This window comes from Equus caballus, chromosome 11 (genome assembly GCF_041296265.1).
Source record: "Equus caballus isolate H_3958 breed thoroughbred chromosome 11, TB-T2T, whole genome shotgun sequence".
Lineage (NCBI taxonomy): Eukaryota > Metazoa > Chordata > Mammalia > Perissodactyla > Equidae > Equus > Equus caballus.
The window spans coordinates 53,183,801-53,209,496 of record NC_091694.1 but is presented as its reverse complement, the minus strand read 5'-3'; the positions used below and the strand labels follow the sequence as shown (position 1 = coordinate 53,209,496).

The following is a 25,696-nucleotide window of genomic DNA, read 5'->3' as shown; positions in this document are numbered from 1 at the left end:
CCAAGTATCTTTGAAAAAGCACAATAAATTGCAAAATAAACCACATCACGCTTTCTTGGGAGGAACTAACAATCTGTTTATAACTCTCTGGTAAAGAGCAGAAATTTCCCTTCCTAGGAGAATATCTGCAATCGTGCAGGCAGTTGAAAAGACCTCACACAGGCAACTCAGCGAAACAGAAGAGCAGCAAGCAACAAAGTCCAGGCATTCCAGAACAGAGCTGTCTTGAAACAACACCTTACATTATTCCAAAGGCAGATCACTCTCAGATTGCCAGCAACTCAAATTATTTATAGGAGATTGATTCATATACTTAACCCAATGTGAGAGGAAATATTTCTAATTATATCCAAACATCTTTAATATGAGGAGAATTATGCTTGGAGCCCTTCATTGCCAAAAACATGATTTGCCAAATATGTTTTAGGAAAGAGGAGGAGGCTATGTGTTTTCCATATTTGATCGTATAAAAGTACCCTTGGAATGAGTATGACCTGTCTTTCCTCATAAAGCTTCAAGGTAAGTGTGTGTGAGGACAGCGCTCTGTCTGAAGGATGGTAAGGGATGTCTGGCTGGCTGCATGCATGCCACACATCCTGGCTCCCACTGCCCCTGGGAGCCCAGCCAGTGAAGCACCAACTTACTCTGTAGCAATTTTAATTAGATGTTTTAGTGTTTACAGTCAGTTCCTGGTTCTCAGTTAAGAATTATGATATTATCAGGAATGGTTAGAATTTAATCAGGAGAAATTTGCTCTTTTCTTACAGTTCTGACCCACTTCAAGGCCGCATCTCTAAGGTAAGATACCGATGTTTTTCTCATTCCTCTCAGGGTATAAGAAATCTTTTGCAGTGGTTTGGAGAGGGGTCAGGGAGTTATAAAATAAAAGCATTTCAATTCCATGGCCAATCATGCTCCTCTCAAAAAACTCTGAGGGGGCCTTTAGAAACTGGTTCTCATTAATGTATATCCTTTGCAATAAATGAAAATGCTTTCTCAGAGTCTTTAAGAGTTTTATCTACAATTTTTTCTATTTCCAGCATTGCAGATTATCTTTTAAATAATTGAATTATAACGTAATACATTTCAGAGTGTTATTATTTACTTATAGAGGAAATGTAAATTTCCTTTTACTCAGTATTATATAATATAAAAAACCTTGAGATGCTGGCTAAATTGATAAATAGAATGGACTGAATCCTTGTCTTAGAGAAGTGGTCGAAATCTGCATGTTGTTTCAATCTGTAAAACGAAAATTTACAAAATATGATGTTAAAAATGATTGTGAGCATTTTCAACAAGACACAGAATTTTAATTGTGTTATCCAAATCACTGTAGTTTGAATGGAAAATATGGAAAAGTTTAACAATGTGCTTTGAGTTTTCCTTGAAAAGATATTTTATTGTTATAAAATAGATTACCTATGAATATTATTGAATGTTGGTTAAAACGACAACAGACGGATCTTGAAAAGAAAAACTTCTGCGAAATTTTTATGAGAATATTAGTAAAATAAAGCAAGAAAACACAAGTAATAACATTTTATAATAATTCTTTGAGCAATACGAAAGAGAGGTGAAGAAGCCGAGTTTGTCAAAATTACGATACAGGAACAAGAGCAATTGATGTATAATATACTTTTTTTAACAAAATAATGCAAGACAAGCTCCTCATATTCCTGCTTTCCTTTATTAGGTAGTCTTTGTAAATCACAAATCTATAATGAAAAGATTTTCACTATATATAAAATAGTTGCCCTATAACTTTAGCAACATATTTCTATTTTCTTTCAACTCATGAAGCCAGCTTTGAGCCCTTCCTTGTACCCAGCATGCGTTCTAACAGGGGTGAAGGATGCTATAGAAGGAAAAGTGCTCCCTGCCTGCAAAATGCTTATAATCCAATTCGAATAGGAACTATAAATGAAAGAGCTGGAAAACATCTTGCCATCATTTCAGCTTTGTGTTTTGGATAAGCCAATGAAAGGCAGCTTATAAAGATTAATATACATAACAAATGAAACAGAAAAAGTAGCTAAGACATCACACAGTAGATGAGCCAGTAACAGCAGTCTCTTTCCAAATCCATGATTAAGCATCTGTCAGCACTGGCACAGAACACAGAGACTGACATTTCACCTCCAGCCAAGCCTTGGAGGTAGCCATACCCAGTATGATGCTAAGCGCTCAACTGGTCAGTGAATAAAGAGTGTTTTGTTTTTTGTAATGTGAACCTAATGGTCCAGTTTCTGAATTTCTATAATATCTTTTCTTCCTCTGCCAGGCAGGGTCTTTGACTGGGCCTCCATCAATAACCCGCAGCCATGAGTTCAGACCAGGAAATGGCTATATTTGGGGAGGCTGCTCCTTACCTCCGAAAGTCTGAAAAGGAGCGAATTGAAGCCCAGAATAAGCCTTTCGATGCCAAGACATCAGTTTTTGTGGCTGACCCTAAGGAGTCCTTTGTGAAAGCAACAGTGCAGAGCAGGGAAGGAGGGAAGGTGACAGCCAAGACTGAAGCTGGAGCTGTGAGTAAAACGTCTGGAGATGATTCGATGGTGCCTCGTTTGTGGTTAGGTTAGCTGACACTTAGTTTTTGACCTGGCCTCTCTTATTTGACTTGACAGACAGTAACTGTGAAAGAAGACCAATGCTTCCCCATGAACCCTCCCAAATATGACAAGATCGAGGACATGGCCATGATGACTCACCTGCATGAGCCTGCTGTGCTGTACAACCTCAAAGAGCGCTACGCAGCCTGGATGATCTACGTGAGTTCATTCTCTCGGCCTTCTGCTCACGCAGGTGCTTAGTATTTGTGAAAAATAGTACATTATTAAGGTCCCCATGAAATAATTATATTCCTTTCTTTTCTTTTTTGGCAGACCTACTCAGGTCTTTTCTGTGTCACCGTCAACCCCTACAAGTGGTTGCCAGTGTACAACGCCGAGGTGGTGACGGCCTACCGAGGCAAAAAGCGCCAGGAGGCCCCGCCCCACATCTTCTCCATCTCTGACAACGCCTATCAGTTCATGCTGACTGGTGAGCGGCTCAACTGTTTTTATTACCACCTATAACCGCTGAACATTAAAGCTAAAAAGACCCATAGAAATAACTGAATCCAACTATTAGAGGTGACTAAAGCAGACAGAGATATATACTGTCAAAATGAAGTCTCAACCTTGGTTTCATTAACTCTACTCTAACCTATTGAACTACAATCCAAACTCCAAGCTTATTACTCATTTTTCAATTACATGCATTTATCAGCAGACAGCCATGCCACTGACATCTATAGATGACAACCAGGGAATGTGCCTGGCTTTGGAAAGTACTGCTCTTTATTTTAAACCAGAAGGACACACTTCCTGTGGGGGCTTAAGGAATTTATGAAATGATAACATTTTATGTTTCTCTTCCCCAACTTAAGAGGCTTAAGAATTAGACCTTTATAACTTTACGATAATATACTGAACAACTCCGTTGAGAATGACACTTATCCTCAATGCCCTGAGTGTTTCCCTATAGGAAGTGTTGTTTGCATACCTGGTACATATGCTGATTGTCCACTGTTTTCCTTCTAGATCGGGAGAATCAGTCTATCTTAATCACGTACGTATTACTACTCTGAGACTTCTTAGTCTTTGATTCTCACTGGGAAAATGACAAACCAAAAGAAGAAATTAATTAACGCCCCCATCGATACTAAAGCAATGGCATGATCAGCCTGGAACTAGATGCTGTTTTCAGTTTACTGTAGGGTTTAGATTGCATCACAATGTAAAACAACAACGTCCCAAATCACATCATCTGCTAGCCCAGTCTTGAAAGTTCCACAGAACCTTCCTGGGAGTGGGAGATGCAAACCCCTTCTTTGTGCACAGTCACACCTGGTACAGGGCAGTGAGCAACGTACAACGTTCTGAAGGCTGAGCAGTTTAGAACTCTTACCAGGGGTTCATTTTTAAGGCCTACTTGAGGGATGTCTGCTCCTTCAAAGCTGTAATTTGTGTCATGTCTTTAGTCAAAGGAAGCTGAAGAACACTTGCATTGCTTCAGAGAGGTTTTTGCTAACTGTTTCATTTACTACACAGTTGTTGAGTGGCTGCTTTTCGGACCCCTCAAGCCCAGGCCTCAGCACCTATTACAGAGCCTGGCACATTTTAAGCACTCAAGAAATATGTGCTACATGACTAATGAACAAATTTCTCTACTTCTTGTCAGTACAAAGCAACAGAAATAATAAGAGCTGTATGTAGGCTGAAGAGAAAGATCTAGGAGACTCTGACGACGACATATAAAGACAGATGCATGAGGCAGGAAATGCTGATGGTGGAAGGAGTGTCACTTGTCGTAGAGCTCGCTTGCTCACAAGTTTGCTCACTGTTTGGCAGTGGAGAATCTGGTGCCGGGAAGACTGTGAATACCAAGCGTGTCATCCAGTACTTTGCAACAATTGCAGTTACTGGGGAGAAGAAGAAGGAGGAACCTACTTCCGGCAAAATGCAGGTGGGTCTGACTGCCATGCTCTGACTCTGGGCTCTCAGGGAAGAAGCTCCCGAGCCCAGATGTGAGGTCTGCTCTCGCCTTTGCAGGGGACTCTGGAAGATCAGATCATCAGTGCCAACCCCCTACTGGAGGCCTTTGGCAACGCCAAGACCGTGAGGAATGACAACTCCTCTCGCTTTGTAAGTCTCTCGGTCACAGAGGTGTTTTCTCAGCCCTTAATGCCTGGGAAAGCAGGCCTGAATTATTATTTCAATCTCAGCTTTCTTGTGTGCTTCAAGTCTTGTATATAACATCATCTTTTTTACTTGCAAGGGTAAATTCATCAGGATCCACTTCGGTACCACAGGGAAACTGGCTTCTGCTGATATTGAAACATGTGAGTAACAGAACCTCCTAAACAGAATCCAAGAATGATGAATGATGGTTTGGAGGAACATTTGCAGCTCCTGCTGAGCCTGGAGCCTGTGAAACACCAGTCTGCTGACAAACATGTCCATGGTTAATGCCAGTCTTATCCACCGACCACAGTGTACTTAATCCGCTTCAGTCATGAGCCTATGATTCTGTAAAAACTGCCAGGAGCTGTTGGGCTTATCTGAACATTCCAGCCTCAGAGTGAATTTCAAATTTTTCTGAGAAAAAACTAACACTAGGGGTAAATGGACCTATGGACTGAATATATGTGATTTCTTTCTAGTCTGACCCTTGAGGAATGGTGCTCTTAGTAGTTCTTCAATTATAAAGGGAAAACAGACCCTAAAGAGGGAAGGGTTATTAAGAATCAATTATATTCCCAATGCCAAGGATCATCTGTAGGAGAAATGAATATGTCTTGGGCCTGGCATGCTTTATTTCTTTGTAGGGGTGGTAAGAGCAACTGCAATGGTGTCTGTAGAGACATAATATGTGGAACCTTGTGGGAACATTCAGCTGAAATCCCAAAGGGCCAATGAGATTTAGCTAATGACCTCAAGCTCCAAAATCACTCCAAGAACTTTATACTTTTTCCCCCTAATCCAATGTCTCCTTTCCATTGCAGATCTTCTGGAGAAGTCTAGAGTTACTTTCCAGCTAAAGGCGGAAAGAAGCTACCACATTTTTTATCAGATCATGTCTAACAAGAAGCCAGATCTAATTGGTAAGAAAGAGTTTAAATTTATAAGCTAGAAGTTAACTGTTTTATTAACATCTTCTAATGTAAAACACATACCCTGAATTCTCTGTACCCAGAAATGCTCCTGATCACCACCAACCCGTATGACTATGCCTTTGTCAGTCAAGGGGAGATCACAGTCCCCAGCATTGATGACCAAGAAGAGTTGATGGCCACAGATGTAAGTTACACATGCAGCTTTTTAAAAATTTCCTTTATGTTTGGGAAGGACAGTAACAACACAGTGTAGGTGTAGTTAAGGATATGGTATAAATTTTCCTAAATAGGTTACAGTTTTCTGGCCTAACTTTTGTCCTCTCGTCCCTCCCGGTAGAGTGCCATTGAGATCTTGGGCTTCACTTCTGATGAAAGAGTGTCCATCTATAAGCTCACAGGGGCAGTAATGCATTACGGGAACCTGAAATTCAAGCAGAAGCAGCGTGAGGAGCAAGCTGAGCCAGATGGCACTGAAGGTACCAAATAAACCTCCATCTGGGTTTAATGAGAGAATACAGGCAAAAAGCCAAGTCCAAACTCATGCCTCCTTTACAGCCGAGTTTCCCATGGGCATATGCAAATTTATCCCCACATAGACTTTCCATGAAATTACTCACTCCTACTCTGCCCCAGTGAATTGTGAAGCCCACAGTAGGTCACCTTGGGTACCTGAATTGTGTCTCTGCAGTTGCTGACAAGGCTGCCTATCTTCAGGGTCTGAACTCTGCTGACCTGCTCAAAGCTCTCTGCTACCCCAGGGTCAAGGTCGGCAATGAGTTCGTCACCAAAGGCCAGACTGTAGAACAGGTAAGTGCACGACCTCAATGAATCAAACACCTCCCAGGCCTTCATGGCATGTCCTTAATAAGCCCAACAATCATTACTTTGTCTATAAAGGTGTACAATGCGGTGGGTGCTCTGGCCAAAGCCGTCTACGATAAGATGTTCCTCTGGATGGTCGCCCGCATCAACCAGCAGCTGGACACCAAGCAGCCCAGGCAGTACTTCATCGGGGTCTTGGACATCGCTGGCTTTGAGATCTTTGATGTGAGTTCAGAAACGTTGTAGCAGAAAAATTTATAAATCTTCCATACTGGAAAAGATCTATGAAAAATAGCTGCACTGCAAATTAAATTGACACAGGAAAGAAAACTCAAAGTCCATGAAAGGCCATGAACTTTGGGATGAGACAAATCTGGACTCACACTCCACCTCTGTCATTTCCTACCTGTGTGAACTTAGATAATGGGAATGTTATCGACCGACACTGGGCAAATTCAACCAGCAGCTGTATGTGGAGCACCTAGCACTCCAGATAACACACTCGCTTCTAAGATCTTTCTGCCTCTTACAAGATTTCTGAGTTTAATGCTGTAAGCACAGTCCCTAAGCACATAGTCAGCACTCAGTAAAAGATAAAGAAGGTGATGAGGGTAACAATGGCAACAAAGATGATACCGAGTAAGACAATGACAAATTCAAAAAGATTTTGAGATTCCTATCTGGCCTGCAATATCCAGGAATAGAGGATGGAAATGGCATTGTAAAGAAACTCAAATTCATCTGCCTGAAAAAGATTACCTCCCATACAGCTTAGGAAACAAGGTTGCCCAAGCCCTCTACACGACAGCAGTGTCTCGGATGTGTCTGAGCCTCAAATCGCATTTCTACAGCATTCTCTAACTGGACTGATAGACAGGATGACATTTTCTGAGTTTTAGGGACAAGAGCATTTCCAGAAATTTCCAAGCCCACATGGGAAGAGAGGAATAACCTGTACCAAGTAGGAGCAGGGAGAGCAATCCACACATTTTAAACAAGAAAACTAATGACAGTGCAAACTTGCAACCTCTTTGAGTTTTTTAAATAACAGTTTTACTGAGATATAATTCACATACCATACAATTCACCTACTTAAAGTACTCAACTCAGTGGTTTTCAGTATATTTACAGATATGGGTAACCATCGCAACAATCCATTTTAGAACATTTTCATCCCCCTAACAAGACCCCATCCCCATGAAGCAGTGACTCCCATTTGCCCCTCCCCCATACCCTTGGAAACCACTAATCTGCTTTCTGTCTCTATGGCCTTGCCTATTCTGGACATTTCATGGAAACGGAATCATACAATCCGTGGTCCTTTGTGATCGGCTTCTGTCATGTAGGAGAACGTTTGCAGGTTCCTCCGTGTTGTAGACCCTCTGTGACCTCTGTGTGTGGTGGTACCGCTCTTAGGCGAAACCATTCCCAGTCGTGTGTGCATCGAGGTGTCCCGAACAGTGGAGCAGAGCAGATCTCCTCAAGTTCTGCAGGTCGTTACAAACCCTGGCTCTGCTGCCAAAGCATTGGAGCCCCTGCCATGCGCCATGCTCTCCTGATCTTGCACAGGTTACTTCCCCTCTAAGAGTCGTCCCCCATCCGTGAAAGGCGCAAATAGTACCACCTTTCCAAGGCAGCTGTGAGGATTACATGCAATAACTTATACAAAGCACTTAGCACAGTGTCTAGCATATAGTAAATATCCAACAAACGTTAGCTGTTGAATTTGTATTCCTATTATTAATAACAACATGCAGACCCCAGTGGGCAGATGTAGTGAATTTAGCTCATTATACAACATAATGATAAACAGATGAACTACTAAGAAACCTCTGACCAACAAAAATATTGTAAAAACCAAACAATTGTTTTATCACATAAGAAAGCATCATTCAGAGCCTGTCTATTCCTGTTGATGAGAGAGTTTCAACAAGTGTGATGACACTTCCTAGCCGGCAGCAGCAGAAAAGACACAGGAGGCTAAAGGGGGTGGCTATAGGCACGACCTAGCCATACCATGCTAAGAGGGCAGTGAGGCTAACCAACGAAGAAAAGCTCCTTTCCAAGAGAAGCCTTTATTATCAGATGAATGTTAATTTGTATTTTCTACTTATTTAGTTCAACAGCCTGGAGCAGCTGTGCATCAACTTCACCAACGAGAAACTGCAACAGTTTTTCAACCACCACATGTTCGTGCTGGAGCAGGAGGAGTACAAGAAGGAAGGCATCGAGTGGGAGTTCATCGACTTCGGCATGGACCTGGCTGCCTGCATTGAGCTCATCGAGAAGGTTCGCTTGCTTTCTGAGATTGCAGAGTAAACTGCTGAACAGTACTTAAATTAAAAGTGTAAATCCTTGGTACAGACTATGGGAAAAGATTTCTACTTGTAAGCAAAATCAGGAAAAATTCCTTCTTTTGCCAACTGTGAGGTGGGCATTCTGGTAAAAGGAGACTGAATCTTTTCTTTCTTTCTTTCTTTCCTTTTTTTTTTTTTTTTTGAGGAAGATTAGCCCTGAGCTAACATCTGCTGCCAATCCTCCTCTTTTTTTGCTGAGGAAGACTGACCCTGAGCTAACATCCGTGCCCATTTACCTCCACTTTATTTGTGGGACGCCTACCACAGCGTGGCGTGCCAAGTGGTGCCATGTCTGCGGCTAGGATCTGAACTGGAGCACCCCGGGCCGCCAAAGCAGAACGTGCGCACTTAACTGCTGCACCACCAGGACAGCCCCTGAATCTTTTCTATAAAGTCCAGAACTCTATATTTCCCCACAGCTTGCAACACAAGCCTTGTATTTAAAGCCATCTTTCCTTAAAAAAGAGCACTGATGAAAGTAGCTTTTACTTCTTATTTCTTTGCCATCCTCAGATTCATTATCACTGGCATTTGAAATATGAATTTCTAGTGTTCTAAAGCAGAGGCTCTTGAACTTCAGTTGTGCCCAACAATCACCACAAGCACTTAAAAAATTTGCAGATTTCCCTAATCTCGCCCCAGAAATACTTTTTGGTAAGTGTGGGATGGAGCCTTGGAATCCACATTTTTATCAAATGATTCTGATGCAACCAGTTTGCACGCTTGGAGAAATATGGCTCTAAAGCCTTTGGGGCAAAGACCCCAACTCCACGAGGGCACGCCCTCCATTTCTCCCACTCTTCATCAATCCCGGAGCCTGACACAGCGCCTGCATCCTGATAAGCACCCAGGAAATATTTGTTAAACGAACAACTTCTCGCCAAAGGCATGAGTTTTCATTAACTATAAGGAATTCAAGGATGAATTTACTCAAATAGGATCCTAATGTTACATATTATTTCTACAAGCAGACCAAATGCTAATGGTTTTTGTTTCTTTTTATTCTTTCAGCCGATGGGCATCTTCTCCATCCTGGAAGAGGAGTGCATGTTCCCCAAGGCCACAGACACCTCCTTCAAGAACAAGCTGTATGAACAGCATCTTGGAAAGTCCAACAATTTCCAGAAGCCTAAACCTGTCAAAGGCAAGCCTGAGGCCCACTTCTCCCTGATTCACTACGCCGGCACTGTGGACTACAACATTACTGGCTGGCTTGACAAGAACAAGGACCCCCTGAATGAGACCGTGGTCGGGCTGTACCAGAAGTCTTCAGTGAAGACTCTGGCTTTGCTCTTCTCTGGGCCAGCAAGTGCTGATGCGGGTAATTTTCAATACAATTAATCTTTTACTTAATGTATAAAACACAATCAGAGAACACCTGTATGATGGTTGCTTGTGTTTTCTCTTCCCCCACTTAGAGGCTGGTGGAAAGAAAGGAGGCAAGAAGAAGGGTTCTTCTTTCCAGACCGTGTCTGCGCTCTTCAGGGTACAAACTTCATTTTCTGTCTCTAATTAGATTTAGGAAATAAATTTTACTTTATTGTGTGGGAAGGGGAAGGAATGTTGCAAGGATTCTAGAACTGGATGTGAATCAAGAAGACAGGGCAGCGGGTAGTGGCAGAACTGAGGCTCAGGGAGGTTTGGTGTAGTTAGGAAGAGACGCCTCAGGGTATAGGAGACAAACGCCAGCAGGGATGAGAGTGAACGCAGAAGTCAGTGTCAGATGGTAAAATTCAATTTGGGGGCTGGAAAATGAGGTCATTTGACACTTAAAAGGTTCTACTGGCACAGGATTAAGCAAAACATGAGATTTGCTGGAGCCTTTGGGAGCCTCCAAATGATGTAGGCGCTTTGGTGTATATTGGCATAGAACTGAAATGAATACTTTTGAAAGCTGAGGACAGAAGAATGGTAGTGGGACCTGGAGGCTGAGCTAAAAGAAGGAAATAAGAAACCAGATATGATAAGAAATAGCTTTTTAAGGGAAATTTACGTTTCTTTTGACAATCTAATTATAATAACTGAAGCCCTAGTTATTCTTAAAAACCAGGATTTTCATAGGTTGGAAAGGTTCTCATACTTGGTAACAAGACTGCCAGTTTTCTGCTAATTCCCAGAATGAGGCATTAACAGGTCACTTTCTATGAGACCAGCAGGAGGACACAACTCAGTAACTATGATAAGGAATAAGCATGTGCTAGACAAGCAGATCCGATTGAAAGTCAGGTAAAGAAAGAAATGGGAGATTTGGAAAAGACATTGAATTATTTGTAAAACCAGACCACATATCTAGGCAAAAGAGTATGGGTGGAAAATTTCCATATGTATAGAATGTCATGCTAAATTTACAACATATGCTAGAAAATTCAACAGCAGTGAAGAACATCTTTAACAGCTAGTAGAAAAATATGTTTATAACGCACAAAACTAGGAAATAGAAGGACATGTTGGGAATGTGGAAATTCCAGAGATCACGCTTTGCAAATTCAAATCTGGATCCTATTCATTAGAATTGAACCAATGTCATAGATCGTGATGATTATGTCTATAAATATGAATGTATGAAAATAAGTGTGTTTTTAAACCAAATATTCATTTGGTTCCACAGGAGAATTTGAATAAGCTGATGACCAACCTGAGGAGCACTCACCCTCACTTTGTACGGTGCATCATCCCCAATGAAACCAAAACTCCTGGTAAGACACTGCTGAGATCCAGACAAGCTCCAGTGTGTTTGCTTTAGACCAGGAAACAAAGCATGTGCATTCTTCCTTTTAGGTGCCATGGAGCATGAACTTGTCCTGCACCAGCTGAGGTGCAATGGTGTGCTGGAAGGCATCCGCATCTGCAGAAAGGGATTCCCAAGCAGGATCCTTTATGCAGACTTCAAACAGAGGTCAGACTTTCTCACTGTGAATTATTTTAAAAGGTTCTTGTTATTTGCTTTAATTTTTCAATGAAAGAATCCTCTATACTTTATTTTAAAATGGAAGAGAAGAGAAACAAATTTAACAGACTCTGTAATGATATACCAAAAGTTTGACACCCTTTGAATAAACAGAGAATAGATAAAGAGGCAGATGTGATTTCTTGTTTATGTTTGTTAGACGACCCAAGGGTTGAAACGGGAATTTCTTATTGGTGACAACAGCTATATCATTTGTATGTTTGGCTTAAACAGATACAAGGTATTAAATGCAAGTGCTATCCCTGAAGGACAATTCATCGATAGCAAGAAGGCGTCTGAGAAGCTCCTTGGGTCCATTGACATTGACCACACCCAGTACAAATTTGGTCACACCAAGGTAACAGTCTCTAAAACCTACCTGATGCTCTTCCTGTCCCTTTGAAGTTCATGTCAAGTTTCTGACCTGCAACTCTGCCCACACAAAGGTCTTCTTCAAAGCTGGTCTCCTGGGGCTCCTAGAGGAGATGCGAGATGACAAGCTGGCCCAGATAATTACCCGAACCCAGGCCAGGTGCAGAGGGTTCTTGGCAAGAGTGGAGTACCAGAGGATGGTGGAGAGAAGGTACTAATTGGAATACTTCACTAAACCTCATAGCCTAGGCCTTTTAATTCTGCTTCCTGTTACAACTTAACTTTGAATATTTCTGTTCCTATCACAGAGAGTCCATCTTCTGCATCCAGTACAATGTCCGTGCCTTCATGAACGTGAAGCACTGGCCCTGGATGAAGCTGTATTTCAAGATCAAGCCCCTCCTCAAGAGTGCAGAGACAGAGAAAGAGATGGCCAACATGAAGGAAGAATTCGAGAAGACCAAAGAAAGCCTTGCAAAGGCTGAGGCCAAAAGAAAAGAGCTGGAAGAAAAAATGGTAGCTCTGATGCAAGAGAAAAACGACCTGCAACTTCAGGTTCAAGCTGTGAGTATCAGAACTCATTTCTTGCAAACTGATGCTAAAATTTCAGTTCAGTGATTGCTAGGGGTAAGTCTAAATTCCACCTTACTAGGGACTGATCATCAATCTTGCCTAATTCACAACTCCTTACAATATCCTACAAAATCTCATATACAACATCACTAAGAAGCACTGTGGTAGGGTTCCTTGCTGTTGAGAAGGAGAAAATAACCATTTTTCCTTTCCCCCTATTGCTTTTCCTAACAGAATATGGTCAGGAAATAAGGTGATCTTTGCTCCCTAAGACGCTCTCTACTAAAAAATGCAAATAATAGCAGTGAAAAAAGAATAATATTCACAGTGAAGAGGAAGGAGACTTTGTGATGAAAACATATCAACTTGAAACCAATACTCTGAATTTTTATATCTATGGCCCCCTGGCAACCTCTCTCTCAACTCTATCTTTAGAAACTCTCTAGTACCTGAAAAATAGGACCATTGCAAGGATAACGGCAATACTTTCTATAAATAGTGTCAATTTTTATGCAAAGCATGAGAGAGAGGGTTGATGTTCTTGTTCTGATGTCCCAATAAATATCCAGAGGCTTGGGAAGAAATATCTGATCAAACGCCACTGTCTAACCCATTTTTTCTGACCCAAATGACAATATAATTTTAGTTGCTGCCACTGAAATCGACAATAGAAACGTTAAAGGCTACCCTCTAGTTCTCTGAATTCAGAAGGGAATCTCCACTGTTTCCATTGGGTGTATAGGTTTTGGACACAAAACTAGAAAATTTAAGGAAAGGTGAATTGTAAATACCGAGGTTGGCACTGTGACTTTCCTTATGGTTTATGTAGATGAAGGTTTTCCAAATTGAGGAGGGATTCATCACACTTTCGAGAATCAAGGGATTTTTATAGCGGGTATGTAAGCTTGATCCAAGCATACTCCTCTCCTTTCAGTACAGTATGACCTCTTTTCAACATTATCCTATCAACTATCCATTTAACAAATAATTGATGAAGTTTCAAGCACTAGGGATACAACTTTGAGCAAAAGACCTAGTCCTTGCCCTCATGGAGTTTAGACTCCGACTCCTGTTTCTTCTCATGAGAAGCACGCTTGCCTCTTCTCTGAGCACCGCCTTTCTAACCTGTCTACTCCCCCTTAGTTCCTACAGGTGTTCCCTTTAATTCCCAGCTACTCTATCACTACAGGACACGTCTTCTCTTTAAGCCACTCCTCTGACATTACCCCTTCTTCCTAGCAAACTGCTAGATATGCTATCATTTTGTTTTTCACATACTAAACTTTTCTGGAAAAAAATATTAAAGAAAACTAACTGATCTGAAATTAGATACCAACATATTAAATACAAGTTATCGTGTAGAAGAGGAAAAAGTCTTCCTCAACCTTCTAAGGATCCCTGGCTGGGTAAAAAATTAAACTGACAAAGACGGACTAACAGGGAAAAAACATACAAATTTTATTGAATTTTTACATATACAGGAGAGCCTTCACAAGAGAATGAAGATGCAAAGAAGAGACCAGAAGAGGAAGCTTTTATACCTTTTAGACAGAGAAACAATAAATTTTTGAAGCATTGAAAAGCAAAAGGGTTTGGCTAGGTGTGGTAAATGGTGAAGAAATAACTAGGAGGATAAGAGTTAGTTTAAGGTTTGTTTCTACAGCCTTCCTTGCCCCAAATTCCCCATCTCTGGTGACAAGAAGGTCTTCTTTACTCCAAGTACAGGAGGGCACCTTTCACATGAGTGTTTTATGATCTGTTTCAGGGAAGAAAGGTGAGGGGAGATCAGGGTGGGCTTCTTGCTTCTGTCGCTTTCTCAAACTCCTTCAGCCGAAAATATCCAGTATGCCAAGGTGCCATATTTCAGGGTATGGTGTCTTGAACCTCATCATTAGCAAATATAATTGTAACATACTTTCACCAGGAACCCTGACTTAAATTTCCCTTTTTAAAAATTTCCAGTGTCACAATAAGTGCCTAATAAATATCTCCCAAATGATGGAAAGTTAATGAAAATTAACCAAAGGCTTTACAACACAATTTACTTATTTGGTTTCAAAATCTTAATAAAATCTGAAAATGTCCAAAGAAGTAAAATGTAAAAGCGTCTATTGTCCATTCTCAGGAAGCAGACAGTTTGGCTGATGCAGAGGAAAGATGTGACCAGCTGATTAAAACCAAAATCCAGCTGGAGGCCAAAATCAAGGAGGCGACTGAGAGAGCTGAGGATGAGGAAGAGATCAACGCTGAGCTGACGGCCAAGAAGAGGAAACTGGAGGACGAATGCTCAGAGCTCAAGAAGGACATTGATGACCTTGAGCTGACACTGGCCAAGGTTGAAAAGGAGAAACATGCCACAGAAAATAAGGTATGAATCATAATCTGCTGCATCATATAGAGGTTCTGCCATCCAACAAAGCTGCTTTATTGCAGAGACCATTTCTTCTCAATTTTCCAAGGTGAAAAACCTCACAGAGGAGATGGCAGGCCTGGACGAAACCATCGCTAAGCTGACCAAGGAGAAGAAGGCCCTCCAAGAGGCCCACCAGCAGACCCTGGATGACCTGCAGGCAGAAGAGGACAAGGTCAACACTCTGACCAAAGCTAAAACCAAGCTAGAGCAGCAAGTGGATGATGTAAGTGTATTTTTAATATCCACTTGAAAGATTTTTTTTTCTATACTTTCAATTTTTAACAAATTTTACTTTCTCATAAGCTTGAAGGATCTCTAGAGCAAGAAAAGAAACTTCGAATGGATCTAGAAAGAGCAAAGAGGAAACTGGAGGGTGACCTAAAATTGGCCCAAGAATCCACAATGGACATAGAAAATGACAAACAGCAACTTGATGAAAAACTGAAAAAGTAAGCAGCGAGAAAAAAAGTTTCAAGGGGAAATTACTATTAATATTTCTGTGACTGACATAAAGTGCTTTTCTAACAGGAAAGAGTTTGAAATGAGCAATCTGCAAAGCAAGATTGAAGATGAGCAGGCCCTTGCGATGCAGCTGCAGAAGAAGATCAAGGAGTTACAGGTAAGTGCATGGTCTCCACCAGTCTAATTCAACATGAAAAAATTACTAACACAAAGAAGCTAAGTTTGTGCTTTCACCACTGCCAGGCCCGCATCGAGGAGCTGGAGGAGGAAATCGAGGCAGAGCGCGCCTCCCGGGCCAAAGCAGAGAAGCAGCGCTCCGACCTCTCCCGGGAACTGGAGGAGATCAGCGAGAGGCTCGAAGAAGCCGGTGGGGCGACTTCAGCCCAGATTGAGATGAACAAGAAGCGGGAGGCTGAGTTCCAGAAAATGCGCAGGGACCTGGAGGAGGCCACCCTGCAGCATGAAGCCACGGCGGCCGCTCTGCGGAAGAAGCACGCGGACAGTGTGGCAGAGCTCGGGGAGCAGATAGACAACCTGCAGAGAGTCAAGCAGAAACTGGAGAAGGAGAAGAGCGAAATGAAGATGGAGATTGACGACCTGGCGAGCAACATGGAGACTGTCTCCAAAGCCAAGGTACAATCATGGTTTAAGTCTTAAAGAGACTTCGGTAAGACAAGAGCGAGTGAGCCTTTCAAGAGTCACTAGCAACTGACAGGAGGAGGTTGGTACAAGGCAGGAGACCAGTGGCAGGGAGGGGCAACTCGGGTGTGATGGAGCAGAGCGCTCATCGCCACACCCAAGGAATATGCAGAGTGAAAACTTAAGCTCTTTCAAATAAAAAAATACAGGTCAACTATACATTGAGATTTTCAAAACACCTCACCTTGATTATGCTTTTTGTTTTTCCCTTAAGCACAAGTAAATAATTTGTTTCTCAAAAAAACTCATGAGTTGAATCACGTATAATGATATCACAGATAAGCCAAGTGAGTAAAGACTTAAATTCACAAAGCAATTTAGTGGCAGCACGTTTAGACTATGTATCTCATTACTCTTTCCATCACAATCTATGGACTCAGTTGCTTTTGTTTGTTTGTAAAGACAGTTTATTCTCAAAATAAATGAGAACTGCAGGTCCTGTGGGATGCTTGGATAATTGAAAGTTTCTGTGGTCCAAATACTTGGCTTGAGATGTCTTCTACCACTTGTTAAATGCAGGGCAACCTTGAAAAGATGTGCCGCACCCTGGAAGATCAACTGAGTGAACTTAAGAGCAAAGAGGAAGAGCAGCAGAGGCTGGTCAATGACCTGACGGGCCAGAGAGCGCGCCTGCAGACAGAAGCAGGTGGGTCACTTACCACTGTTGACCTTGAATGATAAATTTACCTTGGATGCTCAATTTGCTGAAAAACTCTGCATTGAGTTACCTGAGATCACATATTACCTCCCTGGGAGGTGCCCACTCATGTGAACACATTAGTGACCACTGGCACGGACGGCTTTCTTGCCTTCTTGTTCATTTGGTTTTAGTTGTTGTTGTTGTTGTTGTTTTTTAATAAAAAGATCCAGACTCTCTTGTACATTAGCATTTTAAAGCAGATTTCACTCTATCAAAAAGTTATCAAATAAAAACTGTATCCTCACAGTATTTTCACTTTTCAAAATGCTTCCACAAGTTATTTATTACTTTGTTATCTCCACTAGTCTGTACAATGTTATCCCCATTTGAAGGATGACAGATCACAGTAGAGATGAAATGGCTTGTCCAAGAATGCTGACTCGTCTTTTTCCTGAAGTCTTGCCAATTACTGGTAGTTACCACTGTATAGCAGGGGAAATATTCAGGACCACAGCCCAGCCCAGGAGCATTCAAGTGAGGTTGATAGAGGTTGATTATCCAAACTGGAGAGTCTCTGCATTTACTCCTTCCTCTATCAACCTATCCGACTTTCTACCAAAGTTCCACTTCCCCAAGTGAGAGGTAACAAGATAGAAATTTCTTTATGGGTCATTTGGGGTATGAAAGTAACAGGCAATCAAAGTATTGGAGAACCACTTTACTTCTTCATATTCATCCAAATGTTGTTCTTTTTGGAACAAAGCTCAAAGTAAGGCTTTATTATTGTTATACTGCTGAGAAGTACACTTTATGAAAAACAAAATTTATTCTCAAAGAATCAAAATGCTTCTTGCATTTTCTCTTCCTCAAAACATGTTTACTCCTAGTAATTTAGTGGTATGAAAAAAAATAATAAAGTTGGTATCCTCATTAAATGTTAAAGAGATAAAGCTTCCAGGTAACCAGTTCAAAAATGGTACTGAAAGGTTTTTCTCTCTTTTTAATATAAGGTTGTATATTTTCTGAACTATGGTGCTTAAAGAAATTAGAGACAAATTTAAATGCCATTTAGTTTAGGAACTGGCTAGTTATCCTTAAACCAACTCATTCTGGGGATGGAAGAATACTTGATGATTTCTAAATATAAAAATGCTTCCAGTATTTTCTTTTGCATATCACTTCTACCTACAGAGGGAATTGCTCAAAGTCTCCTATTTTCCAAAGAATAAACTCTCTGTTTCAATCAAATTTCAATAGAAGGTACACGAGTACAACACCATTGTAGACAAAAAGCACTGGAATGTTTTGTTGGTTTGATTTGCATTTCTTTTCACATGTTTCTTCATCAATTTCTATTGTGATCAAATAATCTTAAATATCTCCCAAAATCTTTTGTGTTGTTCATAAGCATGTCATCTGCCTCAAAGTTTTCCATACTTTTCATTTTTACACAGATTTGCTCATCAGGGTTCAAGTGCATGTTGGTGGTTTGTTGTAATCCGTGCTCTCCATCATGTTTCAGACTCAGCTCCCATTCCTTGCTCCAGTTTGTAATTTAGAGCTTTAGTTATCAGAGTAAGTTCTGGTTCTTGGTCTTTATAGGTGAATATTCACGCCAGCTAGATGAAAAGGACTCATTAGTTTCTCAGCTCTCAAGGGGCAAACAAGCATTCACACAACAGATTGAGGAACTGAAAAGGCAGCTTGAAGAGGAGATAAAGGTAAGCCGTACTTATTGTTGTTGCTCTCATTATCCTTGTTTTGGTTGTTTGTTTTTAGCTTACTTTCACAGATTTACTTCTGGTGGCCTATAGGAGGTTATGGACTAAAACATCACTTTAAAGATATAAAATTAAGTCACCAATTTCTATGTTCTCAGGCCAAGAGTGCCCTGGCCCATGCCCTGCAGTCAGCCCGCCATGATTGTGACCTGCTGCGGGAACAGTACGAGGAGGAGCAGGAAGCCAAGGCCGAGCTGCAGAGGGCAATGTCCAAGGCCAACAGTGAGGTTGCCCAGTGGAGGACCAAGTACGAGACGGACGCCATCCAGCGCACGGAGGAGCTGGAGGAGGCCAAGTATGTTCTAGACTTAGTCAAAATGGAAATATCTCTATTAACAATCAAAGTTCATCTGCTATAAGTACTATATGGGCAAATGTCCATTGAGCCCAAAACAAATAAAAAACTAGGGAAAAAACATGCCTGAACATAAAGCTAACCAAAATACCAAATACTCTACGTTGTCTGAGGAAAGAAATTAAGCTAGAGGGTAGAAAGAAAAAGGATATAAGACAAGAGAAAGCTGCATGATTCTTTTTTAAAAGGGGGGTAACTTTTGACATCATTCTATTTATACAGGTATAGATAGAATAAGAGTTAACTGTATTCTTCTGTGCCTCTCCTCCCTCCTAGCTACTAACAAAAGTATCAGTCCAAGGGGAGAAGTATGTAAGAGAAAAATAGTCAGGCTTGAAAGCAGAGCTTCTCCTTTTGAGATGTGAAAATATGGCTATTTATAGGGGGAAAAGGAAATATATCGTTAAAGACTAAAAAGTAGACAAAACTTCTCTGATAAGAAAGAACAAATTGTTTTATAAAGGACTAAATATTCAATGCAATCAAAAGTTCAAGACTAAACTGTCAGAGGGAGAATCTAGACAAGAGGGAACCTACTTATTCAACAGAACGTTTAAGGAGAGATCTAGTCATTTATTCGGTGAATAATATACAACTATATAGTTGGAATTATAATGTTTTGGTGGATGCCTTAGAAGAGATTCTGAATGGCGCTCTCAAAGTAAAATTTATATTGATATGGGGAAGCTTCTTTTTATTAAAGGATTAATGAAAGCTAAGAAAATAAAGGATATAATTAGACAAAATCAAGTATATTTCATTTGAATTCAATTCATATAACATTTGAGTACTTGATATGTGTGACAGCCAACAAGGATACAAAGATGAGCAAGATACAGACTCTACCCTCTTGAGATCAAATTTCAGTGGAGAAAAGACATAAATAACAGTAATTCAAGAGAGATATTAATATTCCATAAAGGAGGAATAAACCAGCTACCTTGAAGGGTAAAATGTTGGGTTGGGCTGATCATGGATGCCTTAAAGCCAGACTATGAAGTACGGCGATATTGAAATTTGGGTTGTTTTCAGTATTTGGTTGGTAGGAGAGTGGAAGGAGTTAATACAGAACTGGGCCTACAAACAAGCTTGGAAAGCCAAGTATTAAGGAGTCTGACTCTGGAAATCACTCTCTTGTACCCACTTTGAAACACCCAGTTGTACTCATGGCCATTCACTTCTATTGTCTTTATTTCACCTTTCAGGAAGAAGCTGGCTCAGCGGCTGCAGGATGCTGAGGAACACGTAGAAGCTGTGAATGCCAAATGTGCTTCCCTTGAGAAGACCAAGCAGCGGCTCCAGAATGAAGTGGAGGACCTCATGATTGATGTTGAGAGAACCAATGCTGCCTGTGCAGCCCTGGACAAAAAGCAAAGGAACTTCGATAAGGTATGTCTGCACCGGTTTCTGCCTCAGCATTCAACATATCATTTAAGATTGCCTGCCACCTTCAGTGCGCCTTATTCAAACCATCTGAGGACTGTTCTCAGTAGCTCCCGCTCCATGGATAGGTGGGGGAGGAGAGGGGTCTCCTACTCATCTCATCATAATTATTTCAGTCCCAGATCATCGCAACTCTGTTTGAGAGTTGCCAGAATAGATGGTTTTCATCCTGTCAAACTTTCTTCGCTAAATTTCTTGACCATTCCTTGCACCTCAGATCCTGTCAGAATGGAAGCACAAGTATGAAGAAACTCATGCTGAACTTGAAGCTTCCCAAAAGGAGTCCAGGTCACTCAGCACAGAGCTGTTCAAGGTTAAGAATGCTTATGAGGAATCCTTAGACCAACTTGAAACCTTGAAGCGGGAAAATAAGAATTTGCAACGTGAGTACATGTTAACTTTTCTTTAACAAAAGATTTGAAAGACTGTGTTCCCCTATTGAACAAATTTTTATATTTCTGTTCACCAACAGAGGAGATTTCTGATCTCACTGAGCAGATTGCAGAAGGAGGGAAGCGTATCCATGAACTGGAAAAAGTAAAGAAGCAAATTGAGCAAGAAAAGTCTGAAATTCAGGCTGCTTTAGAAGAAGCAGAGGTAAACATTTTATCACACGCTCTAACACAATTACAAGAGGAATCAGGGTCTACTGCATGCAAGAACTGATGGATAAAGAGAAAATAAAATAACTTTTACCCTGTACACTAAGTACACATGGATGGAGGATGTGTAGAGGATGGAGAATTGACCATGCAAGCAACTAACATAACCATATGTCAGAAACTGTGCTAGACATTGAGAAAATAAAGATGAATAAGTTAAGGGCCCTGCCCTGAAGGGCATGATCTAGCTGGCGAGATAAAAAAATATAAAACCAACAATAGCACACTGTAAAAACTTCTATAACAATGGAATAAAGATGTATAAGGCAGGACAAAGGTAGGAACTAATTCCTGTTTCTAGAATATATACACTTCCATTCCCTGCTAATGTGACCTCTTGCTGTCATTAAGGCATCTCTTGAACACGAAGAGGGAAAGATCCTGCGCATCCAACTGGAGTTGAACCAAGTCAAGTCTGAAATTGATAGGAAAATTGCTGAAAAGGATGAGGAAATTGACCAGCTGAAGAGAAACCATGTCAGAGTTGTGGAGACGATGCAGACCATGCTGGATGCTGAGATCAGGAGCCGGAATGATGCCATCAGGATCAAGAAGAAGATGGAGGGAGACCTCAATGAAATGGAAATCCAGCTGAACCACGCCAACCGCATGGCTGCAGAGGCCCTGAGGAACTACAGGAACACTCAAGGCATCCTCAAGGTAAATGGGTTCAAGAGATGGTCCCAGGGCGGCTGGGGTGACTGCAGCCCTGAGAACGGGGTGTCTCAATGATTGTTCGTTCCACAGGACACCCAGCTGCACCTGGATGATGCTCTCCGGGGCCAGGAGGACCTGAAGGAGCAGCTGGCCATGGTGGAGCGCAGAGCCAACCTGCTGCAGGCCGAGATCGAGGAGCTGCGGGCCACTCTGGAGCAGACCGAGAGGAGCAGGAAAATCGCAGAACAGGAGCTCCTGGATGCCAGTGAGCGCGTCCAGCTCCTGCACACCCAGGTGAGTATAATAATAGAACAGTACAAAATACAAAAGAATGAAAGTGAAATTCTTGCTCAAATCTTAGTTCTAGCTAAAATTTTATTCATAGTATTTCATGGAGGATAAAGTTGAAAACATTTAACATTTTTGGATTAACAGTATTTTTGTTTATCTGAACTGTGACATCCAGAGTTGACTCTCTTTTAAAAATACACTGTCAACTCAGATAAATTACGGAACAAGGAGAGCTACTAATTAGTTAATTTAATCAATGAGTTTTGGAGTTCATTTGAACACAGAGCATCCTAATTTTGCTCCCATGCACTTAATATTTCTAAATTTGATATTTTAACCAGAACACCAGCCTGATCAACACCAAGAAGAAGCTGGAGACAGACATTTCCCAGCTGCAGGGAGAGATGGAAGATATCGTCCAGGAAGCTCACAATGCAGAAGAGAAGGCCAAGAAGGCCATCACTGATGTGAGCAGAGGGCAACGCAGTGGTGGTCAAACTTGAATCTTGATGTGCTATCTCAGCTGCCTCAACTGATCTTGTTTTACTGTGAATTAGGCGGCCATGATGGCTGAGGAGCTGAAGAAGGAGCAGGACACCAGCGCCCACCTGGAGCGGATGAAGAAGAATCTGGAGCAGACGGTGAAGGACCTGCAGCACCGTCTGGATGAGGCCGAGCAGCTGGCCCTGAAGGGTGGGAAGAAGCAGATCCAGAAACTGGAGGCCAGGGTGGGTCTTCTAACAGCATATATCCCATCTCACTCCAATCCGATGCACGATTTTGGATACCTAGCACAGCTAGATGTTGTGGGGCATACAGAGATGAATGAGAGATATTGCTTGCTGCCCAAGAACTTTTAAGGGGGGCGATTAGACCAAGGCATCAAAAACTACATATAAAGCAGAGTAAAAGAAGCACCATGGGTCATTTGAAGAGGTAGAAATCCATGGAGTGAATGGACTGTAGTAAACGTCACTAAAATGCCCATCTTCTTGCAGGTACGTGACCTTGAAGGAGAAGTTGAAAGTGAACAGAAGCGCAATGTTGAGGCTGTCAAGGGTCTGCGCAAACATGAGAGAAGAGTAAAGGAACTCACTTACCAGGTAAGGAAAATGGCCTGTCTAGGTTTTCACCCCAGTCTGCAAGGGACAGAAAACCAAATATACAACAAAATGCCATGCTACTTCTGCTTTCAAGAACCTCACTCTTTAAAATATTATTTCAGACTGAGGAAGACCGCAAGAATATACTCAGGCTCCAGGATCTGGTGGATAAACTGCAATCAAAGGTGAAAGCTTACAAGAGACAAGCTGAGGAAGCGGTGAGTTGAGAACCCTTTGGGGTGGTTGAGTAGCCTCCTGTCTCAGATATGCCCAAGCCAATTTAATTAAAGGGATGAAAGAAAAGGGTAAAATGAGGAAGGATCAAAGGACAATGGTTCAGTGGAGGTCTGAAGAATGAGAAGAAATCAACTCCTTGAAGAGCCAGGGAAAAATGTTCTAGGGAAGGGAAGAGCCAAGGCAAAGCTTATGAGTGGAAGAGGAGTCTGGTTCAAGAAGCAGAAAGAACAAGGGAGACTGCAGTAGAGATGAGGCTCGAGAGCTAGGAAGAGGCGGATCACAGGGTCTGCTAGGCCACAGTAATAAGTCTGAATTTTATTCTAAGGACAGTAGGACACTAGAATGCTACAGGAGAGTTTTAAGTTGAATCATTCACGCCCTGATTTGTTTTTTAAAAAGAGTATCTGGTACTACGTGGAGAATGATGGTCAGATAACACAGGGAGGTCCAGGGAGACATTTTAGGAGGCTTTTTGGGTGGCCCTGTGGCTTGGATTACGGTGGTGGTGAAGCAGACAGAAGTGGAGAGATTCAAGATATATTTTGGAGGTAGAAACTACAAGATACGCTAATAGGTTGCAGTTGGGTGGGGAGAGAAAGGAAATCAAGGGTAATTCATCAAGTTTATGGTCTGAGTAACCAGGTGGATGGTGTAACACTAAAATGGGGAAGTAAAAGAGGAATAGATTTGCAGAGCAAGAAGGAACTAGGAATTCTCTTTTGGAAACATTCTTTGAAATACCATTATATACATAAGTGAAGGTGTTAAGTAAGCAGTTAAATATGAAGTCTGGAGCTCAGAAGGTCTCAGTTATGTTCAAACCTCTAGATTCTCAGGTCTCCACCTTATCTCATTTCCCTAGCCTGTGATTCATCTGAAATAATAATCAAATAAGATCAATTTCCTAAGTATGGGAGTACAGGTATACATACGTATATACCACAAATTAGCTCCTCTGTTCATTTGTGGTCTTTATCTTTCCCCTGACCTCTAATGTCTGAGAGACAGAGAGACCTAACTTGTCTCTAGCTCCTACTTTCCTCATCTGTAAGAGGAAGATTGGAGGTTTTTTTCAAACACTACTATTTAGTGATTCTAAGTTTTTTTAATGTTCTAAATTTGAATGACATATTTTGGACAGTTCTTAATGAGTCTTAAAAAGAATGCTTGCTAGAGACTAAACCAAGACTGGCCTCCTCAAATTCACTGCTATATATTCAAAATAATCAGAGACCACTCAGACTGTTTTAGGAAGCAATAGACTTCTTATTTAATTCCTAAGCTGCATTAAGTAGCAATAATCTACACTCAAGTGGCAACAATTTATATTCAAGGCTATCAGTTTGGTAGAATATAGATTGCATAACTGCGTTTTTAAAAAGTCTGGTTAGATTCTCAGGATTCTGGAAAAAAAGAAGCTGAAAAGCTGGCATATTTAGTAGTAGCTCTAAGTCTAGATGTTCTAAACTTGGAGACAAATGTCACCCGTCCCTCCTTGTTATCTATGAGTTCAAGAAGCATAAGAGGATTTAATGCCAAAAAAACAAAAAAAAAAATCAAGAAGCATTTCTCAAATTTTTTTAAAAAAAGGTTTACTAACTAGAATGGATCATTTTTAAGTAAAAAGAAATTCAAGACCCACTGACCTAGGAAAGTAGAACCTCTGAACTTTTCCCCTCATCAATGCATCTCCATTCATTCTTAGGAGGAACAGTCCAATGTCAATCTCTCCAAATTCCGCAAGATCCAGCACGAGCTGGAGGAGGCCGAGGAACGGGCTGACATCGCCGAGTCCCAGGTCAACAAGCTGCGGGTGAAGAGCCGGGAGGTTCACACAAAAATCATTAGTGAAGAGTAATTCATCCAAATGCTAAAAGTGACCAAAGAAATGCACAAAATGTGAAGTTCTTTGTCACTCTATTTTGTACTTAAGATTTTTGCAGATAAAAAATTTATCAGCAGAGAACTTGTAAGTCTCTTTTTTTCCCCAATGTGTCAATTTACCTTTTCAAGCTTTGAGAAAAGAAAGAAACAAACACTTTGTTTTTATCTTATGGAGAAGGATTTAATCACCAAGAATAAAACATGAAGGGAGCAGCCAGGCCAGTCCCGGTTAGCAAGTGCTCAGTGAGTAAGTATGTAGATGCCCCTGTGGGAGGCAGGTGATGACTGGGGGCAGACCTTAGGCACAGAGAACACAGAATATTTGGTAAACCTACTTGG

The 25,696-nt window shown here is 41.3% G+C and overlaps 1 protein-coding gene across 2 annotated transcripts; it reads left to right on the top strand.

Annotated features, from left to right (window-relative positions):
• Nucleotides 1-172: 172 nt before the first annotated feature.
• MYH1 (myosin heavy chain 1) lies at nucleotides 173-25,439 on the top strand. 2 transcript variants are annotated; one of them, XM_005597036.4, is made up of 40 exons: nucleotides 173-519; nucleotides 768-798; nucleotides 2,285-2,528; nucleotides 2,628-2,771; nucleotides 2,886-3,042; nucleotides 3,585-3,612; nucleotides 4,395-4,509; nucleotides 4,596-4,688; nucleotides 4,822-4,885; nucleotides 5,549-5,647; nucleotides 5,740-5,843; nucleotides 5,997-6,135; nucleotides 6,348-6,466; nucleotides 6,557-6,706; nucleotides 8,600-8,770; nucleotides 9,850-10,159; nucleotides 10,257-10,324; nucleotides 11,447-11,534; nucleotides 11,617-11,734; nucleotides 12,020-12,143; nucleotides 12,232-12,368; nucleotides 12,466-12,721; nucleotides 14,856-15,098; nucleotides 15,190-15,366; nucleotides 15,447-15,592; nucleotides 15,672-15,762; nucleotides 15,849-16,238; nucleotides 16,824-16,950; nucleotides 18,547-18,665; nucleotides 18,824-19,020; nucleotides 20,286-20,469; nucleotides 20,741-20,906; nucleotides 20,996-21,120; nucleotides 21,537-21,845; nucleotides 21,933-22,136; nucleotides 22,475-22,600; nucleotides 22,691-22,861; nucleotides 23,132-23,236; nucleotides 23,359-23,454; nucleotides 25,179-25,439. In XM_005597036.4, the coding sequence occupies exons 3-40, from the start codon at nucleotides 2,325-2,327 to the stop codon at nucleotides 25,329-25,331; spliced, it is 5,817 nt and encodes a 1,938-aa protein (XP_005597093.1). In that variant the 5' UTR covers nucleotides 173-519; nucleotides 768-798; nucleotides 2,285-2,324; the 3' UTR covers nucleotides 25,332-25,439. The 2 variants fall into 2 exon arrangements, with proteins under 2 accessions (XP_005597093.1, NP_001075228.1); NM_001081759.1 differs by lacking the exon at nucleotides 173-519 and having other exon boundaries at nucleotides 776-798; nucleotides 25,179-25,433.
• Nucleotides 25,440-25,696: the final 257 nt, after the last annotated feature.

Bases quoted from the DNA above. Each gene is read 5' to 3' on its own strand.
- MYH1 (XM_005597036.4), top strand. From the start codon at position 2,325: ATGAGTTCAGACCAGGAAATGGCTATATTTGGGGAGGCTGCTCCTTAC. The intron at 4,689-4,821 runs GTAAGTCTCTCG...TTTACTTGCAAG, and splicing joins ATGACAACTCCTCTCGCTTT to GGTAAATTCATCAGGATCCA. The intron at 12,369-12,465 runs GTACTAATTGGA...TTCCTATCACAG, and splicing joins CAGAGGATGGTGGAGAGAAG to AGAGTCCATCTTCTGCATCC.